At 38.3% G+C, this 18,096-nt stretch overlaps 2 protein-coding genes across 2 annotated transcripts in view; one reads left to right on the top strand and one right to left on the bottom strand.

The window, feature by feature from the left end:
• Positions 1-1,649: 1,649 nt before the first annotated feature.
• LOC144645195 (Golgi SNAP receptor complex member 1-like) lies at positions 1,650-15,249 on the bottom strand. The gene is made up of 9 exons (XM_078504687.1): positions 15,180-15,249; positions 14,953-15,058; positions 14,785-14,872; positions 12,601-12,738; positions 12,133-12,194; positions 9,667-9,732; positions 9,117-9,146; positions 5,054-5,136; positions 1,650-3,308 (listed from the first exon to the last, which is right to left on the bottom strand). Exons 1-9 carry the CDS (start codon positions 15,247-15,249, stop codon positions 3,184-3,186), a joined length of 768 nt encoding a protein of 255 aa, XP_078360813.1. The 3' UTR covers positions 1,650-3,183.
• A 109-nt stretch (positions 15,250-15,358) lies between these two features.
• The window catches only part of LOC144645098 (unconventional myosin-XIX-like), a 29,366-nt gene continuing 26,628 nt past the window's right edge, over positions 15,359-18,096 (top strand). Inside the window, exons 1-2 of the mRNA XM_078504572.1 lie at positions 15,359-15,465; positions 15,829-15,988. Coding sequence (XP_078360698.1) covers positions 15,460-15,465; positions 15,829-15,988 — 166 coding nt within the window. The 5' untranslated portion in view covers positions 15,359-15,459. The remainder of the gene's footprint in view (positions 15,466-15,828; positions 15,989-18,096) is intronic.

Raw genomic sequence — 18,096 nt, 5'->3', positions numbered from 1 at the left:
TGGTTTTCCATTTCTTGCACGCTTGAGGTCTGCGCTGTGGATGCCGGCCGTCAGGCGGGTCCTCTTTTGCTCTTTGGACGACATCTTCTGGGTGAAGAGCACGCTCTCGCGGCTCCGGCATTACAACCACGCAACATTGGTAAAAGTGAAGTTAGTAATTTCGCGGCTTACAGATATTTCTTTTGTCTCCACTCAAATCTCAATGCTACTCTCCAACGCGCCCTCCTCAGTGAGTGTTCGGGCGGTACTCCCTTCCGTCTTCGGGCAGTTCACGGCAAAAGTGGCGTTAACTCAAGAAAAAACAAATCAACGATTCTTTCTTCATCTGTCCTTCCTGCACTTCTTACTTCCATTTAGCAGGTAAACGTTCTGATAACTGCTTTAAGCATCATTTAAACAACAAAACAAAGAATAGATGCGAAGTCGACGAAGTCGTTCGCGAAATGACAAACATCGCACTCCGGGGTCGGGCTTCATAGTTCAGCTTGTTCTATTAAAAATACCCGCTAGATTCCATCGCGCGTATACAGCGGCTATATTCTAAACTCAATATCACTCGGGCGCGTTTTTTATTTCTTTAATAATGAAGTCAAACTACAATCACAGCGCCCAATCGGACATTTTAAAAATAATAGTGAACTCAGCTGTGTCTTTGGAATCCGCGAATCGGTCCCACTTCCGCGTCGCGCCGGTAGCCTTAAGCGGTAAATTTTCTTGATTTTTGTCTTTAAGTGCACATATTGTGGTTTTGGACTGCATCCTTTAGGTTTCTACTAAACAATTAGACTACTCACCTCTTTTCTATGAGCGATTCAACCGGCTGCGCCTCGGACTAGCTCCTCGGGCTCGTAGTCTAATGTTAAATATAAAAAGGAAAAGACCAGATTCTACCATTAAGGTGGATTTCCACTGACGCGTAATTTTTTTATGTGCGTTTACGTGCGTGGAAAAATTTAGAGAAAATGTATGAATGACTTGCGTACACGTTTACTCAAGTCTTTCATACATTGTCTCTAAATTTTTTCACGCACGTAAACGCACGTAAAAAATTACGCGTCTGTGGAGTGTGGAAATCCAGCGTAATGGTGGATTTCCACTGACGCGTATCGGCGGATTAGAGACATGTTGAACGGCCTGCGTACGTGTACGCAAGCCGTTCATACATTGTCTCTAATTTTTTTACGCACATAAATTACGCGTCAGTGGAAATCCACCATTAGGGTAAAACTGAACCATAACACAGACGTGAACTGGTGATCAAGCCTTGCTTCTCAATTCTATGTGAGAGTGCGAGGGGAACTAAAGAGAAAAGGGATTGCAGGTGATGTAAAATCCATGGTGTAAAAGCAACTTTCTCGCAGCAAGCTGTAACAATTCCCACGCTCCCAGGGTCTCACGTTCCCAGGAAGTGGAAACGAAATAAGCGTGAAAAAGCATTTCGAAGCTGATTGGATAAGCTCACGCTAGCAAATTTTTACGACAAGTATCCACAGCCTCAAGCTCTGCGTTGTGATGACCCTGTGATGCAAATGCGAACGGGTTCTCCGCTTGAAGAAGACCTAACCCTGTCATCATGCTGGATGTGTCGCAAGAGGACATAGTTTGACACAGTACTTTGTTCGTACGTGCAGCAAAATCAGGACAATGAAATCTTTAATTTCGATTTATTTACATATTTATACCATTACATAAATCATATTTGACCAACAAATGGAAACGGACATTTTACCAATGTCAACATTTTGAACTGGGCAGGTTCGACAGCCGATTTACTCTAATCCAAGATAAAAGTGAACCTTGGTTTCTATTAGTCAAGTCACAAATAAAGTTCTAAAATATACGGTACTTAGAAAAATCCTAACTAATCGAGAGGTTGTAAACCTCGATTTAAAATCATTTTTTTATCCTGGATTAACTAAATCGTGCTTCGAGCAACAGGGCCCCAAGAATTTTTGCAGCAGTCTTCTAAAGAATGCTGAATTTCTTAAGAAAATCAAGTCATTTGTTAGACCTACCCAATTTCAAAGACAAGCGCAAGCTAAGGAAAGAAATAAAAATTCAGCAGAAGTTAACAGGTATAGACCAAATACATGTTTATTGCACGGGGAAAATGTTATGCACATGTTTATGCCGACTTGAATACACCACGAGGCCCGTTTCAAGAGACAAATTTACCCCAATTTAATTTACTTCTTTTACATATTAGGCATCCAATTCCATATCACTTCCTTCAAATTTTGAAAACATTGGCTGTCAATACATTCACCTGGTGTTGCTGTCGATGTTTGTTTCGGTTCATCATACAATATACCAAGCACTACGTGAACATAACCTTGCCTCGCAGAGATCCTTTTGACTCATCACGTAATTTGCGTGACGTAAACTGCGTGACGAGCCACGAGACAGTGCACCCCCGATATAAAGAATTTTCGATTTTGAATTTTTTTTGCCATAACCGCTTTACGAAAATAAAATGTCGTTCATCATGATTGTGTTTTTTACGCACTCTTTATCGTAGAAGCGTAAAAAAGTACCACAAAACAGCAAGGGTTGAGAATTTCAATGTTCGTTTCCGATGGAGAAAGAAGACATTCTCTCAAAGTGACACACTCGAACAACGAACATATTCAAGGGAAAAATATTGGATGACTATATATGCTTCTGATCTGATATATTTTACACACGTAGAAAAACTCAATCAGTTTGTTCGTTAACTTCACTTCCCAGTTCGATATATCTGGGTTGGACTGTAAATGATGACAGAATTCAACGGCGTATTCTTTGTATAAGGGTTGCATTGTATTTCTGAAAAATTCAAGCCAACGTTTAAACCTCAGTTTGTTTCGACCTGTTTTATACCGTTGCACCAAACGATTCCAGACAGCTTATTCTTCCTTTAAAATTCAGCAAGTTTGTGTTCAATTTTCTGTCTTGTAAAAGTTTATCTTTCTTGTTGAAAGTCTATCGTAACCAACTCGCAACAATTCCTAAGTAATTCAATTGTTTTGGGACGTACATGTACTACCAGGTAGGGAATCCGAATGCTCGATGCACAAACGAGACTGGAACCGACCAATCAGAGCCTTCCCTGTCCTTGTCTCCGTCAATCGATAACCTTTCGGTGGACTTTCGGAGAGATTATCCTCGTTGTTCGTCGGAACCATAGCTTTGGGTCTTTTGTATTCATCCTAGGGCGTATATAAGCATCAGTATAATGCATATGGAGATGACGCTGGCTAATATGATCGAGTCCCGTCTTTTTCTGACATTAATACGCTGAATTAAACTGTTTAAAGCTGGGAAACGATCTGTAAAAGAGGTCAAGGAAAACAACTAGAAAAACAACATAAAGACAACATAATACTAAAAGCAGCGGGGATTTTGTCCTTTTGCTCAGATTCAGATTTTTCATTATTTTACACTATTTACAGAAATCACACACTTTAACACTATTTACAGAAAGCACACTAATTAAAAGAAGGAACATATAACGATAAAGAGCCAACATAAAATGTTCTCAGTGACCAAAGAAGCATACGCTATAGTTTTGGTCACTGACAATACAAAAAAAAAAAACAAGACATATCTATTACAGTGGACAAAACACACACACACACAAAAAAAAAACACACAAAAGCTGCCAAAACAACAGGCGAGAAAACGGCCGCTCTTGTAAGCTTATAGTAAGGACTGACTGTGCCCTCGGTTTGCGTAGTGAGAATTTTTATTTTTTCATGCACGAGGTAGAAACTATACGAACTTTTCAAAAATGTGACTTCGATCGACAAGACAAACCCAGGATGAAGGCTCACCTTGGAATTATAAATCCACTAGACCACCGACCGTCCGACGCCAACTTCAAGGTTTTTAGATTCTTTTGGTCAAAATTCCTGAAGGCTATCCCTCTTCGAATAAAATGCTATTCTGACCCTACTACAGTCGAAGCTCTCTTAACGGACACTCTCGTAAGCGGACAGCTCTACTTACGGCCGCCTTGTTTGAAACCCCGTTTTAACTCCCATACAAACTCTGTATTTTTACATTCTCGTAAGCGGACTTCCCGTAACCGGCCGCGGACACTTTCAGAGATTACGACTTAGACTTTTTCTTTGTTTTTAAGCTCCCGTAAGCGGCCCCCAAAGAAAATCCTATTAACAACTTCTGTATCTTGGTTTTTCAATCAACTTCACGTCCATTCCATGATTTTTACGGAACTTTACAGTAATTACAGTACCATATTTCAGTGTTTGTTTTGTCGTCATCAACGTTTGTTCGGTTATTGTTAGCTGGCGAGCTCCTGTAGAGCCATCTCCCCTTCACCTCTAGTAGCCGCTTACGAGAACCATTCTCGTAAGCGGCCAGCTCCAGTTACGGACACTTTTTTCGCGTCCCGAGGGTGTCTGCTTACGAGAGCTTCGACTGTATCTTAAATCCGTGAAATAGAGCGGTTTTCTATTGAGTGTCGAAAGTAATTTGCGTTTGCTTTGGTTTTGCGTTTACTACGCTTAGTGATTGGTTTAAAAATCTCGCGCCACTTCTCGGCCAATCAGGAGTAAAACCAAAACCAATCGTGCTCGCTCGCGCACGTTTTCCCCGCTTGTGCCCTACATTTGCTACGAGCTTTAATGGTTCACTGGATTGTCTGTGTCTTTTGTGATTGGCAGAGTAATTACTTTGGTTTTTGGTTTTACTACACTCAATTGAAAACTGCTCTAAATTGCCATCAATTCTAACTACATCAGTCAAGCCGCCATGTTCCCTTGCAGAGCCCGCGAGCCGTCATCTTGGATATAGCGGAGAGCGAAAACTGGCGCGAAGCCCACATAGCGAAGATAGCGTATCCAAACTGGAAAATGGCGTTTTTCCTTTTAAAGTCCAGTCTATTACAAAATTTAAAAAAAAAAAAAAAAAAAAAAAAAAAAAAAAAAAAATATAAAAAAAATTTTGTAAAAATATCCATTTTTTAAAATCCAAAACCAAAAATAGTAACAATAAGGTAGTTTTCATGTTGTATTTAAAATAACGTGCTCCAACTGAATTGTCAAAAGGATACTAGTGATAAAGCTAAGCCTGCTGGTCACACCGTGAAGAACGCCTCGCTGGCTTTGAAGATTTTCTTTGGTGGCCAGTGCGACTCTGCAATTCACAAAACGAAATCAGAATGAGACTGGAAAGGTTTCTAGAGAAAAAAAAGTCCCACACAAGAAATTAGGAACTGGAGACGCCAGTTTTTAAAAGTGACCCGAACGTGGAAATAACTGTGAATGGGGAGGAAAAAAGAAGGACATTTGGATAATTTAATTACCTTATTATGGGAAATTAACGCGTCATGAAATTAACGCGAATTTAAAACTTTCGCGTGAATTTAAGTCGCGATAATTTTTGTTAACGTTAATTTCCGCGCCGTTAAACTTAATTAAGTGGAGCGTTAATTTCCATGACGTTAATTTCCATTATTTTGGCCCCAATTTTTCGTTACAGTCCAGATGTTCTTGACTCCAAGGAAAAAGCATAATTTATCTGCCACTATCAATTATGATACTGTGAAGAACGCTTAAAGTGGGAAAAGTAGCACAAACATTGTTTTCGTTTAAGATTACACGCCTACAAGTGTTGAAATAAACTCGTTCCTGTTGTGTACGTCGCGTTAATTTCCTTCATTTTGAAATGTTCCCCCCTCTTTCGCGTTAATGTACTTTATTGGGTAGTAATTTTCCCTTCAATTCGCGTTAATTTAAGTCGCGTTAATTTCAAATACCTTAGTTAACACAAGCGTTAATTTCCTATAATAAGGTAAACTCACTTGTACTGGGGTCAAGGTCATGGTATTTAAGTCGTCACTTTGTGCTTACAATTACCCCCAATTACAAAGAAACCTCGAAATTATGGTAAACAAAGGTACACAGGGCCGTAGCCTGACTTTAGGCGTAGACGAAGCAAGATCTTGCTAGAGGGATCTGGGATCATGCCCGCAGAAAATTTTGAAATCTAGAAGCTCTGAAATGGCTTTTTTTTTTCAACATTTCTATAAGGAATTTCTTCAGAAAAATCAATCTTCTTCAACTGGAGATTATTTTCCCAACTGAACGTATTTGGTTTTTCATTTTTGGATAAAAACTAGACGAGGCAAGTTCCTCGTCTTGCCTCTTGCTAGTTACGGCCCTGGTACAATAGCAGCAAGGATACACTAAGGCTACGTTTACACGGACACGGTTATCAATCGACACGGTTTCATGACCTCGAAACCGCATTGAAAACGACACGGTTTCGAAGTGTTTACACGGAACCTATTTAACCATTTTCCGAATGTTTTCGAATGTGATTGTATAAGCAAGCGCTGCTCTCTATGCGTGTTTCACCTTGTTTACCCTTCGTGAGCCAGCCAATTCGTGCCAAAATACGTTGCCGTTTTCAAATCGATGCGGTTTCGTCGTTTTTGACCGTTTAAACGTCCAACGAAACCGTATCGTTTTGAAAACGCTCCACTTTTGACAGCGTTTTCAAAACGACCCGGTTTTAGTAGTGGTCTCGATCGGCGCCGTGTAAAGAAAAAGCCGTAACCGAATCGAAACAAATGAAACCGTGTCCGTGTAAACAGTGCCTAATAAGCCACAAATTAACAACCTTGTTACAAGGACGGTTAAAATTGAAAAGGTTAAGACTAATTACGGAGGACAATCTTGACAACTTAGACTTTAGACTTGCCACAAGTCGACCTCACGAGTTTTCACAGTAAATAAGCGAGCGAAGCAAGCTTTTTGAAAGTCTAGCCACGCTTGGCAAGATCCACCACTCATACCGTAACTCGTAACTCGTTACTCCTTGTTTCGAACAAAGAATTGGCAAGCTGAGTTAATCCTTGTTTGTTTTATAAAAGCTCACGTTTCTAGTGTAAGACATTGATCAAGACACGGGTCCGGTCCTTTATTTAAACAAAAGATGCGAAACTTTTAACACATTTATGATCGCAGTCTTGCTGTAATTGATTTTACCGAAAAAAATTGTTTTCTTCCACGGAATATGGAACACCGTTAAAATTCACTTGAAGACAAAAAATCAGAATCCTATTGTAGTTAATGAGTTAAAAAGGAACAATTTTGTAAAGGTCATCTACGACGTGTAAGTAATTCATGAGTCACAAGTAACGCCATTCAAGAAAACAACACAACTTGTGTCAGTTTTAATTGTTTTTCTTTGTTGCAGACTGTCAGGCGATCAGTAAATACCAAACGTTAAAAGTTACTCCCGCAGAAGGGCGATTCACGCTCGAGTGGATTTACGCGTTGAATGAAATAAATACAATAGTACTTCTTAAATACAAAACACTGTTACGAAACTGTCAAAACAAGTTGTTTGTAAACAAAATGCGATCAGTTCACGACGCAAAAGAATACAAATTGCGATACAAAGGAAAAGAAAAATAGTGAAAAAAATGAAAAGCGTTTAAGCAAGATCGAACGACAATGCCACGTGCAATAAAGCTACGAATACTTGAACCAAGTTTAGTCTCAAAATGTCAGCAGACGTTTGCTACAAATGTTGACAAATTCTTTTCTGAATCTGAATGTTATTCAACCACGGTCGCGACAACATTTCAATATTACACCACAAGGTTTGTCCAATGGCGTTTTCATCGTTGAAATTCACAGGGCATTTGTCGATCCTCTTGGATAAATTCTCCACCGTATTTCGGCACGAAGACGGCGCGATTTGGACGCGGACGCAAAATTTGTTCCCCTCCGTTACGGTACGCGTAGCGTCTATGGTGGCGGGCAAGAAGACAAATTTAAACAGAGCGCCTTTCTCGTCGTTGAATTCGTCCAGCGCAAGGTCCAATCCTTGAAGAAGATCCGTAAAATGATTGTCAATCTCTTCGAGGCTAAGTCTCTGGCCGCCCTCCTCGCACAAAGAAGCGGTGGGGGTAAATCTTAAGACCAAGAAAAGCGCAACTAAGAGAGACACCTTTTCTCGCATCGCACGTGTGAAAACTGTTAAGAACTTGTCACCTTTATAGAGCTTTCACTAAAGATGACACTTAAATGACTTATAAAATGAGTGACAATGAGAAGATTTCATTTTATTACCAGATAAACACTTGGAACACATGCTGAGGCTGTGTGTTGGAATCCATAGTAAAACAGTCCAGCACCAGCTGAGTTCTGAAAAAGCCTATTGACTGTTTCCTCAGTTGTAACAAAACCTGTTTGCTTGCATGACTTACAGATTATATATTTCAACGTCTAGTGTTTTTTTTATTTTTTTATTTTTTTTTTTAGTTTTTAGTTAAGTATTTTAAATATTTTTAGCTTAGCATTATTAATAGTATTTTAGGTATTTGAATTGTCCCCAATTAGTCCATAAGGGCTAAACACACAGACACGGTAATAAAGTTTTTATCTTATCTTATCTTATCTGTAGAATTTACACTTTTTTCCTTTCTCTACTAAAATGACATTCTTTAATTATTTTCCTTTTTTCTTTTCTTTTTTTTCCGTGGCTTACCTGCAAACAAACTGGTGCGTTTCTGCAGGTTTTGCTATTGTATTGTATTGTTGTATTTTAGAGCAGGCAAAAATAAACATGTTACATTTTATTCAAATAATACCTTGCGTATCGTGTTTACGAAAATAGTTTTAAGAAAATTTCAATATTAAATACGCAATTGTACAAGAAGTAAATCACGTTAGCAAATTTTTTGACAAAAATATCCGTTTTTGAAGCACTTCAGACACATCCATCCAAAACATGGCAAATTTCAAATACAAAAATCCTGAAATGAATTGATACAAATGAATACATTTTTTTTAAAAGAGAGTTAAGCTTTCCATGACTATGATATGTGAAAAGAATAGCTTTGTAGCATTCATAGTTTAGATTTAAGAATTTTGATGATAGATAGAATGCAAGAATAGGGACCAATAGACTTATCCCGATATTTGAAAATTCAAATGTCCTTCTTCATTTTTGATGACTGACCCAAGTGATTAGTGATGGGGCAAGGAAGGTTTATATGCTCTGCTGTAACACTTTTTTTAAACTTATTTCACCATAAATTCTAACCAAGACACCAACAGAGCTACAATTTGAGAAAATCAGTAAGACAGTGTACAACTTACCCAATCACTTCATCTGCCATTCTATCAGAACTAAGAAAGGAAAAAAAAAAACTTTTGATGATGGACCATAAAAAGTTTGGTTATAAGCCCTTTGCCTAGTAATGCATGTAGGTCCCTTGGTTAGCTTTCCTGTCTCATGAACAACAAATTTATTTAGTTAAAGTCTGGTTTTCCTTTGAATGTCAAAGTAATTTGCATTTGCTTTGGGTGTACATTACCATGCTTAGTGATTGGTTTAAGTACTCAATCCACTTTCTTAGCCAATCAGAAGTAAAACCAACCATGATTTGCTCATTGCAAGCAAGCCCGCTACATGAAGATGCTTTGAGTTTTGATTGGCTTACTGGATTATCTGCGTCCTTTGCGATAGGCCAGAGTGATTACTTTCACTGGTTTTGGTTTTACAACACTCAATTACAAACTGTTCTAACGATGGAAAAGCCATCACTAGATAGGCAAAAATTTGCTGTCATTCTTGGCATTGATAGAGTCAACTTCTCCTATTCCTACACCCCCCAACGGCACCCAAAACAATAACAGAAAAACTTACTTTCTTATATGTTCATTTTCTTTAAGGTACAGGTCTGTTCTCCTATTCATTCCAGTCTTGTAAGCACTAAAGAAAGAATTATGCAATGTACAGCTTCTTACCCAGGTATACTTGTAAAATGATGTTGAACAATTTTCTGAGTCAAATCAGGATAAAGTTAATTTTAAGCACAGCTGACCAGTGGTTCTGTATGTACAATGACCTAAAGGGTTAAATGCTGCATTTGTCAGGGTTCAAGCCTAGATGGTGTCTAGCCAGATTCTCTGGCAGTCTGAGGTCGGTCACTCTCACTCTCTCATCTCCTTGGCAGACATGAATCCTACCCAATTACATACTACTGACAAGTGACATTACTTGAAAGAATAACGGAAATCACAGAAAGCTAAACAAATCACTTCTACATGAGATTCAAAAGGCAAATCTCTTCAGCACGTGTTCCTAATCATGTTTTAACCTTCTACACAAAAACTGGTAGTATTTCAATAAAAATATTGATCAATAAATATTAAGAGAAATAAAATCTGCACTGCTGATTTGGACATTAGTGATCGCATCACAGTATTTTTAAGGTCACAACAGGCACCTTTGCAGTGATACAAGAATTTGAAAATACCCCTAATTTGCATGAAAATGAAAACTGGGTCTGTGCATGTTTTCTTCTAGAACGGGCATATATTTTATGTAGGATATAAATTTCTTGCTGTAGTTGTGATGCCAAGCCTGACTGTTTGAATAAAACTATTTTTATTTCTATATTTTTCTTTTATGACATTTATTTTTGTACCCATTTTTTTTACGACTGAATTTATTCAGGAGTATAGTGGGTAGCCGTAGTTGGTCGGTTGGTCCATCATCTGTAAACTTCTCATTGCAACTCCGCTGACCAGCAGATATACTTGTAGAAATAGCGTAGCAAGGCTGCCGTATAAAAGCGGCCGTATAAAGGCAGTCTTTTAAATTTAAAGGGATTTACAAGAAAAACCAGAAGCAAAGAAACAAAATATGGCTGACAATTACGTGTAAAATTAAGTAATCAACCGCCAAAAAAGTGCACATTGAGAGCCATTAATTAGCATTAATCGAACAATGACTTTCGTGTCTATCTTTCGAGCTAGCTTCATTAACGATGGATCTATCTAGAAACCAGAGCGTTGGCTAAAATCGAGTGCGTGCCTGCTTGTTTGCAAGAAAAGAAAAAGCTTTACAGATGAAACATCACAAGTACATTTGTACTTGAATCAGTCTATATGTTCTGATATATTTATTTATGGCTTACATGTAAATTATTCCGCAATGCATACCTACAGAGCGATATAATAAACAAACCATTTTAGTGCTACGGGTTAAAAAAAAAAGAAAAAAAAGAAAAAAAAAAAACTTGTCTCCTTTGAGATTCGAACCCACGACCTCCTGCACCCCAGTCAGATGTTACTCAGTGTGTGCTACTCAGACATACTAAGTCACTTGAGACTAAAATATCTTATACCAGTGTAATAGACATTCTGCAGTTTATCTGTTATCATGAGCATCAAAGAAATGTTTGAATCACCTGCTGCTCATATATTTTCAAGAGGGGGGTGAATAGGAAAACGGATTGACGGATTTTGACTATATTTTGGCCCGGATTTCGGATTCAGAGCATATTTTAAACAGATTTTCGGATCCTTCAATAGAATTTGGTCATTAAATTACAACGGATCAACGGATTTGGTCATTAAATTGTGACGGATCGGCGGGTTTGCATACCCCTATTCACCCCCCTCTTTCAAGGAATAAAAACTAAACTTTGAAACTTGGATAAAAAAATTCAGTCGTGGCTCGAAGAGCTCTTTGATTTTTGTATTGAACAAGCACATTCCCCATGTAACTGAGTTTGGGAAAAAACAACACTCACTCTGATTGACAAAAATTAAAACAATAGAAGAACAAGATTTTTGGTGAGGTGTATAAGACATGGAAAAGAAGGAGTGAGAGCAGACAACCTCAGACAGTCTGAGAATCAGGCAAGGGTAATGTCCTGTCATGTTCCTGGACAAGACATTTAACTTACACAGTGCCTCTCTTCACCCTGGTGTATTATACAAAAAAGTCAAGTGTTAGAACAACCTGAGAAAATGAGGGTAAAAACGTAAAGTCTGTCTCCGAGCCATGAGGCCTATACAGCCGGAGCTTATCTCGGTTTCCGCAGCATTAAGCGACTAGGAGTATTGCTACTCCCCCCTGGATGGGATGCTAGTCCATCGCAGGGTTACCCCCCAGCAGTAAATTCGCCGGTACCCATTTATACACCTGGGTGGAGAGAGGCACTGTGAGAGTAAAGTGTCTTGCCCAAGAACACAACGCAGCGCCCCGGCCAGGCCTTGAACCCGGGCCGTTCGACTCGGAGTCGAGCGCGCTAACCATTAGGCCACCGGGCCTCCCAAGAAAATGAGCGCCCAGGGTGATAATTAATGAAGTGGCACTTACTTGATATCTCTGTGAACAGATCCCAATAAATCCTCTCTGTCCCTGAAGGCTTGAATATTAGCCTAAGAATAACGTTTTTTTATCAGACATTTTTCTTCAGTACATTTACCTGAAAACAAACTAACTAATCTATCTGCTAATATTCTAATTTGTCATCTGCTTGCACAGACATGTATATGTATGTTGTGGTTTAAATTTATCTTTGGTTTAAAATTTTTCAAACTAGTTTGAAAAAAAAAAAATTAAACCAAGGAAAAGAATTAAACCACAACATATGTACATACAATTTACAAATAGTAACTTTGTGCAGATGAAGTTGGATTGAGTGGTCAGTTCCTGTTTTTGATCTCTAAAAAAGACAGTCCAGTTTTTCTAAGTAATTGGTTATGATTTGAAATAGGTCCTCCATTTTCTTTAACAGGGTCTATGTTTAAGTCAAGTTCTACATAATTCATACAGACATTTTACCTTTGTTTTTGAAAACTCATGTGAGTAACCCTGCAGTATATCTCTGTGTCTCTGAAGTGTGTGAAGCTGTGTAGCATTGGGCTGTCCCAAATTGAAACCTGCTGTGTATTCAGCCATTGAATCATTCACTTCTGTCAGCTGAGATAAAGATCAATAAGATTAAAGAAATTAAAAATAAAGACATATATGTAAAGAGCAATTTGTTATCATGCTACTCAAGTTGTCCCATGTGCCAAAACAGCAGTCAATATGTTGATGCCAAAAGATGGCTTGACCTTGTCATGATAGTTCATGCACATCTACTATTATACAATAACTGACAGAATTCACACTCAATGGTCGAGAGCTATGGTTGATGAGAGTATAGACCAAAATAAGGCAAATTTAGGAAAACTTGAGAAATTGTTGCCACTTTAAAAAACCAAAATCCGACAACTGGAACATTTGGAGCTAAATTTCCACACATTTGTTGGCTTCAAACGAAAAAACTGTGATCTTATGAGCTCCCACACGCGTGCAACTTTATGCTGATTTTCCATCCAATTCAACAGACATAAGCTGTCGTATAAACCAAATCAACCATATTTTTCCATGGACTACACCATTATAGACCATAGAAATGATGCCATAAAACGTCCAAAACTTTGTAGTTCGTGGCACTGCTACTTGAGTTTTGACATTTTAATGGTCTATACAAGTGTAGACCCTGGAAAAACGTGGTTGATTTATTCAATTAGTAGTGCAAGGACACCAACATTGCTTTTAACAAGATTTAAAATAGGTGACTGCCCTTGTGCAGTACCTGTTGAAAAGCTATATTAAGAGACTGGAAACATCTCCCCTTCTATAGGAAGCTGCATGAGTGCTAGCCTCTTACTTTATTTAATTTCCTCCCTGTATTACAGAGCGTTTCACAAAACTTTTGACAGACGGTTTGCGAAGTTCGTTTGAAATTCCCGAAGTTCGCTGCGAACTTGGGAATTTTATTATGTAGTTGTCAATCAAATCGCGAACTTCGAAACAAAGTTGCGAATTTCATGTGCAACGAAATTTGCAAGTTGCGAAGTTCGAATTGTTTTCAACGAGACAGCTCCACGTCTTCCATCTATTTTCGATTGAAATGGGGACTTGCCGAATTGCATTACTGTGTTTAGGGGCAAAATGGCCAAAAAAACATAGCAGCTAGTTTTTGAATTACTCTCAGCGAACGGAACTATTTACAAGTAGACTTCAGTGTAAACTTTTCACTTTAGATCAAGTTGATATGGTGTTTTCAAAGGAACTAAGCTTACCTTTTGATGCAAAACACTCGCTGAAGTATCAAGTTGCTTTGCCGAAGGAAGAATCACTGCTCCCAATTCGACGTAAGAGTGCAGAGCGAAGAAATATTTGTGAAACTTAAACCAGCAGAGAAGTGCAGCCGAAGGTGGAAATACGCCAGGTAAGTTGTTTACGTGTTTTTACACCGAGAAGTTTCGTTCGCTTTGACTTCAGTCTTTGACAATTAATTTCCTTTCTATTGTGGCATTTCAATCGAAAATAGACAGAAGACGTGGAATAATTGAAACTTGAAAGTAACTAGAACTTCCCATCTTGCGAACTTTGTTGCAGGTGAAATTCGCAACTTCGTTCCGAAGTTCGCAATTTGATTGACAACTTCAAAAAAAAACTTCGCAAACCGTTTTCGTGTAAGTGCAAGAGTACATTTAAGGTTGTTGTTGTTGTTGTTGTTAGCCTGCTATTCACAACATAATACATGAAGAACTTCCGAGGGGTGTTGGGTCTTATTGAAAGTCCTGCACCAACAATTATATTTTTGAACAAAATCTAGGTCAAAACAGGGCACAAGATAAAGCAATAATTATTATTGACTCAACTGGTTGGGATATGTGGCATTGGCTGTACAAGAAATGGAGAAGGAAAAGTGCTTAATAATTTTAGGATTTTTTTTGAGCTGGGAGGGCAATGTTCAGATGAAAACTTTGTGTTTCATCATACTTCCCCTTGGGATAAACTTGGATAGAGTGATGAAATTCTGGCAACGTCATCTCAGTGGGATAATTATTATTCATACAAAATAATAATATTTAATAATGAAATAATAATAGAAAAATTTAGATACAATTTTTGAAAGACCGAGAAATCATTCATAATTAATGTGACTTAATTTCTGGGAAAACTAACCTTGGATAGAAGTTGTTCAATTTCTAGACCCATGGTTTCGAAGAGTCGTTCACTTGACGAACTGCTCAAAAGCGGTGACGTATCCGAACTACAAATAAAAAGACACGGTTAACTAATGATATTGAGAGAAGCCAAAAATCCATCAATATTCGCCTCGAAGGCAATTACCTTTCTTTGAAGCCATCGCGATGACTGTAATTCGTTCCTAACTTGCTAAACGACACAAGTTTCAGATCAATCTCGTTTTCAAGTTGTCTCGCCTTCTTCCTCAATTCTACGAAATAAAGCACAGAAAATAACTCCAAAATGAAAAAATCATCGATGACATTATCACAAAATAGATACGTTTCAGAGATACAAGAAATTATAGGAGAATTGACGAGAAAAACACGAACCTTCCCACTGACTTGGAGTGATTGAGGAAGCCATGTTTTCTGCATCATCGATCATAGCTACAACTCGCATTGCATCCTGGTACGTGATACGTATTCACTTTTGCAGTTAGCCGCTGTGCATATTTCTTCAGCTACTGCGGTCGTGTAAACATTCAGCCAATCAAAGCTCACCATTCATTCACGGTTCGAAATTTGAATGCGAAGCTCCATGAGAATTTTGTTACCTTCTTCCTTGATCAGCTGTGTTTACTGCTTTATTCAATGATCGAAGGGTGTAAATATGAGGGTAAGTATACAAGTATTATATATTAAAAGCCATGTTTTAGAAATTGTAAACATCAGTAAATCAGACGTGCTCGCCGGCCGGGTTGGCAGCTCGCTAATGTCCCAGTCATTTTTTGCTCGATCTGTCCCAGGTGGATCTGTCCTGAATGTTTTTCTTGGTCGATCCCTGTACAGTATCCAAGCTTTTTGATTTTAATGCTTCCAGCTGCAAAACATAGTTACAACCTTGAGCAAATTCAAGAATAAATTTCATCGCAAAAGATTTGATTTTACTGCTGCAGAATGTGAATTTTATTGCATTTAGTTTTAAAGCTTATAAGACTTATATTTAATTTCTCCCTGATCTGTTTCATTTTATCTTCAGGTGTTAGAGAATTCAAGTGCAAATAAGCCTGAGGAAGCTAGGAGAAAAGAAAATTCATATGACAACTTTTATCATAAACAACAAAAAGAAGGACGGCTTTCAAATCACCTCCAAGACACTGATGATTTGACATCACTGAGTCTTTTGAATGAAGAGACAGGTTTGAATCCTTCAGTTCCTACAAGCTAAATAGATAAACCAACTGCCATGTTGTAACCTCTGCTGGTAGATTAAAGTCGACATTTTCTATAATGGTGGACATGCTCAGAAGCAGTGCTGACCGATCATGACCCCCTTACCTAGATTCCCGGGGGGGCACTCCCTTATTGGGGCTTAACGGGGACGTGCGGCCCGATAGGGTATGGTTTTCAGGCTTTTTTTTCTTGAACGGGGTATATATTTCACCCATTTTTGTCTTAAACAGGGTATCTTTGCATGGACCAAAGTCAAACAGGATAGGCTTATACGCCTGTAGAGGTGTAACAAACCGAATTTTCACAAATTCTTCCGTATTACTGACTCACGTTGATTTCGGCATTGATTCACGATCACAACAAGCCAGTGAGGTATTTGTTTATGTCTTATACGGGGTATCAAAAATTGGCTTTCTGTCTTAAACAGGGTAGGAAAATCAGAGGTTCGTGTCTTAAACAGGGTCAGGGTTTAGGAGGCCGGGCCGCACCTCCCTACCTGAAATTATGTCAAGTACCCCCCCCCCGGGCCTAGATTAATGCTTAAGGGTTTTTTTTTTCAACGATTTCTCAGTGAACATAACTCCCTGTAATTCTTTACTATAATCACAATCAAGCGTAATTTACCAAGGGCCACCATTGCCAATGTTAAACTTATACTTGGCAAAAGTGAGAATGGGAAGTCTTCACATAAAGATCAAAGTTAGCAGGGCACTGCATGGTCATTCAAAGGTGGTAAAACAAACTGAAATGTTAGTCATCTCCTCAATGCTAACCCTGGGTTAGGGAATGAAGAAATGACTGACAGTTCAGCTGGTAACACATATGTACTGTAACAAAGCTTTAAATTGACAAAGACCACATTTTTGATGGTGTATTCACTCGGGGGGGGGGGGGTACTCAAAAAGTTTTGTACGGGGAGGCTCGGCCCCGAGCTCTTACCCCTTACCCTTTTATATACCATTTTGCCAGAAATTGTACCCCTTTCAATTCATATACATGAAAGTCATGGTATAGACTTAAAACATGACGTTTTCTTGTCATTTTCAAGTAGCGCTTAATAAATTGAAATAATACAGCCATAAATTGCATCTGTTCGAAATATTTTAATTAAAAGCCCTTTCAAAAACCTAAATGACAGATTTCTATACCCTTTCGTATACCTAAACTTGTGAAATCCCTACCCTTTTATAATACCTGAAGCCTGAAAATGGTACCCCTTTCGGGCGGAGCCTCCCCATATAGGCCATTATAGGGAGTACCCCCCCCCCCCCCGGGGTGTATTCAAACCTGGGCTGTGACTGTTCCTTTGAGGGATGCTGTCACAAATAGGCCTTTCTCGATTATGCTAGTAAAACTGGCATTTAATGCTACTAGAAATTCTCGCAAAAAGCCAAAAAAATGCTAAAATAATGCCTGATTTTCTTTAAAAATTCCACTTGAATTCCAAAAATGCCTTGTTTTATTTCAAACAAAACGTAAAAACTCTGACATTATATGCTCATATCAACAACAGGTGATACCAAATAATTGTTTGTTTATAAAAAAAATATAAAAAAATATATAAAAAAATTCTTATTTTTTTTTAAATAAAAAAAATAAAAAAAAACACACACACAAGTAACACAATGCACAAACAGTCGAAACAGACAGAAAACAATCAAATTGTGTAATCAAAATTGTGAAACTAAAATAGGATTATTTATCCTTTTGAGTTCTGAGTGCTGAAAATCTGGATCACAGTCATGAAAAATGACAGAAAATGCTAGCAATTCTTTTTTGAAGAAAAAACGAAAAAAATGCTCGTTTTCCCAAAAAATGCCGAAAAAAATGCTAGCATAATCGAGAAAGGCCTAGTCACAGACCTAATGTAACATTGGGCTAAGATGGTAAAAAAAACAGCAGACACCAGATCGAGTGGACCAGGTTCGAGCCCTGGCCATGGGAACTGTGTTGTTGTTCTTGGACAAGACATTTTATTCTCACAGTACCTCTCTCCACTCAAGTCAGAAGTGCAATTGTTACACCCGCTTTCAGTGTTACCTGCATAGCAGCTTTCTATCAAATTCCATCTTTT

The sequence above is a fragment of the Oculina patagonica genome, chromosome 3 (genome assembly GCF_052425735.1).
Source record: "Oculina patagonica isolate OP01 chromosome 3, crgOcupat, whole genome shotgun sequence".
Taxonomy (NCBI): Eukaryota; Metazoa; Cnidaria; class Anthozoa; order Scleractinia; family Oculinidae; genus Oculina; species Oculina patagonica.
This window is presented reverse-complemented; position numbering and strand designations above follow the sequence as displayed.

Bases quoted from the DNA above. Each gene is read 5' to 3' on its own strand.
- LOC144645195 (XM_078504687.1), bottom strand. From the start codon at position 15,249: ATGCGAGTTGTAGCTATGATCGATGATGCAGAAAACATGGCTTCCTCA. The intron at 15,059-15,179 runs GTTCGTGTTTTT...TTTATTTCGTAG, and splicing joins CACTCCAAGTCAGTGGGAAG to AATTGAGGAAGAAGGCGAGA. The intron at 3,309-5,053 runs GTATCCTTTTGA...CCTCTTTTACAG, and splicing joins CAGGCTTAGCTTTATCACTA to ATCGTTTCCCAGCTTTAAAC.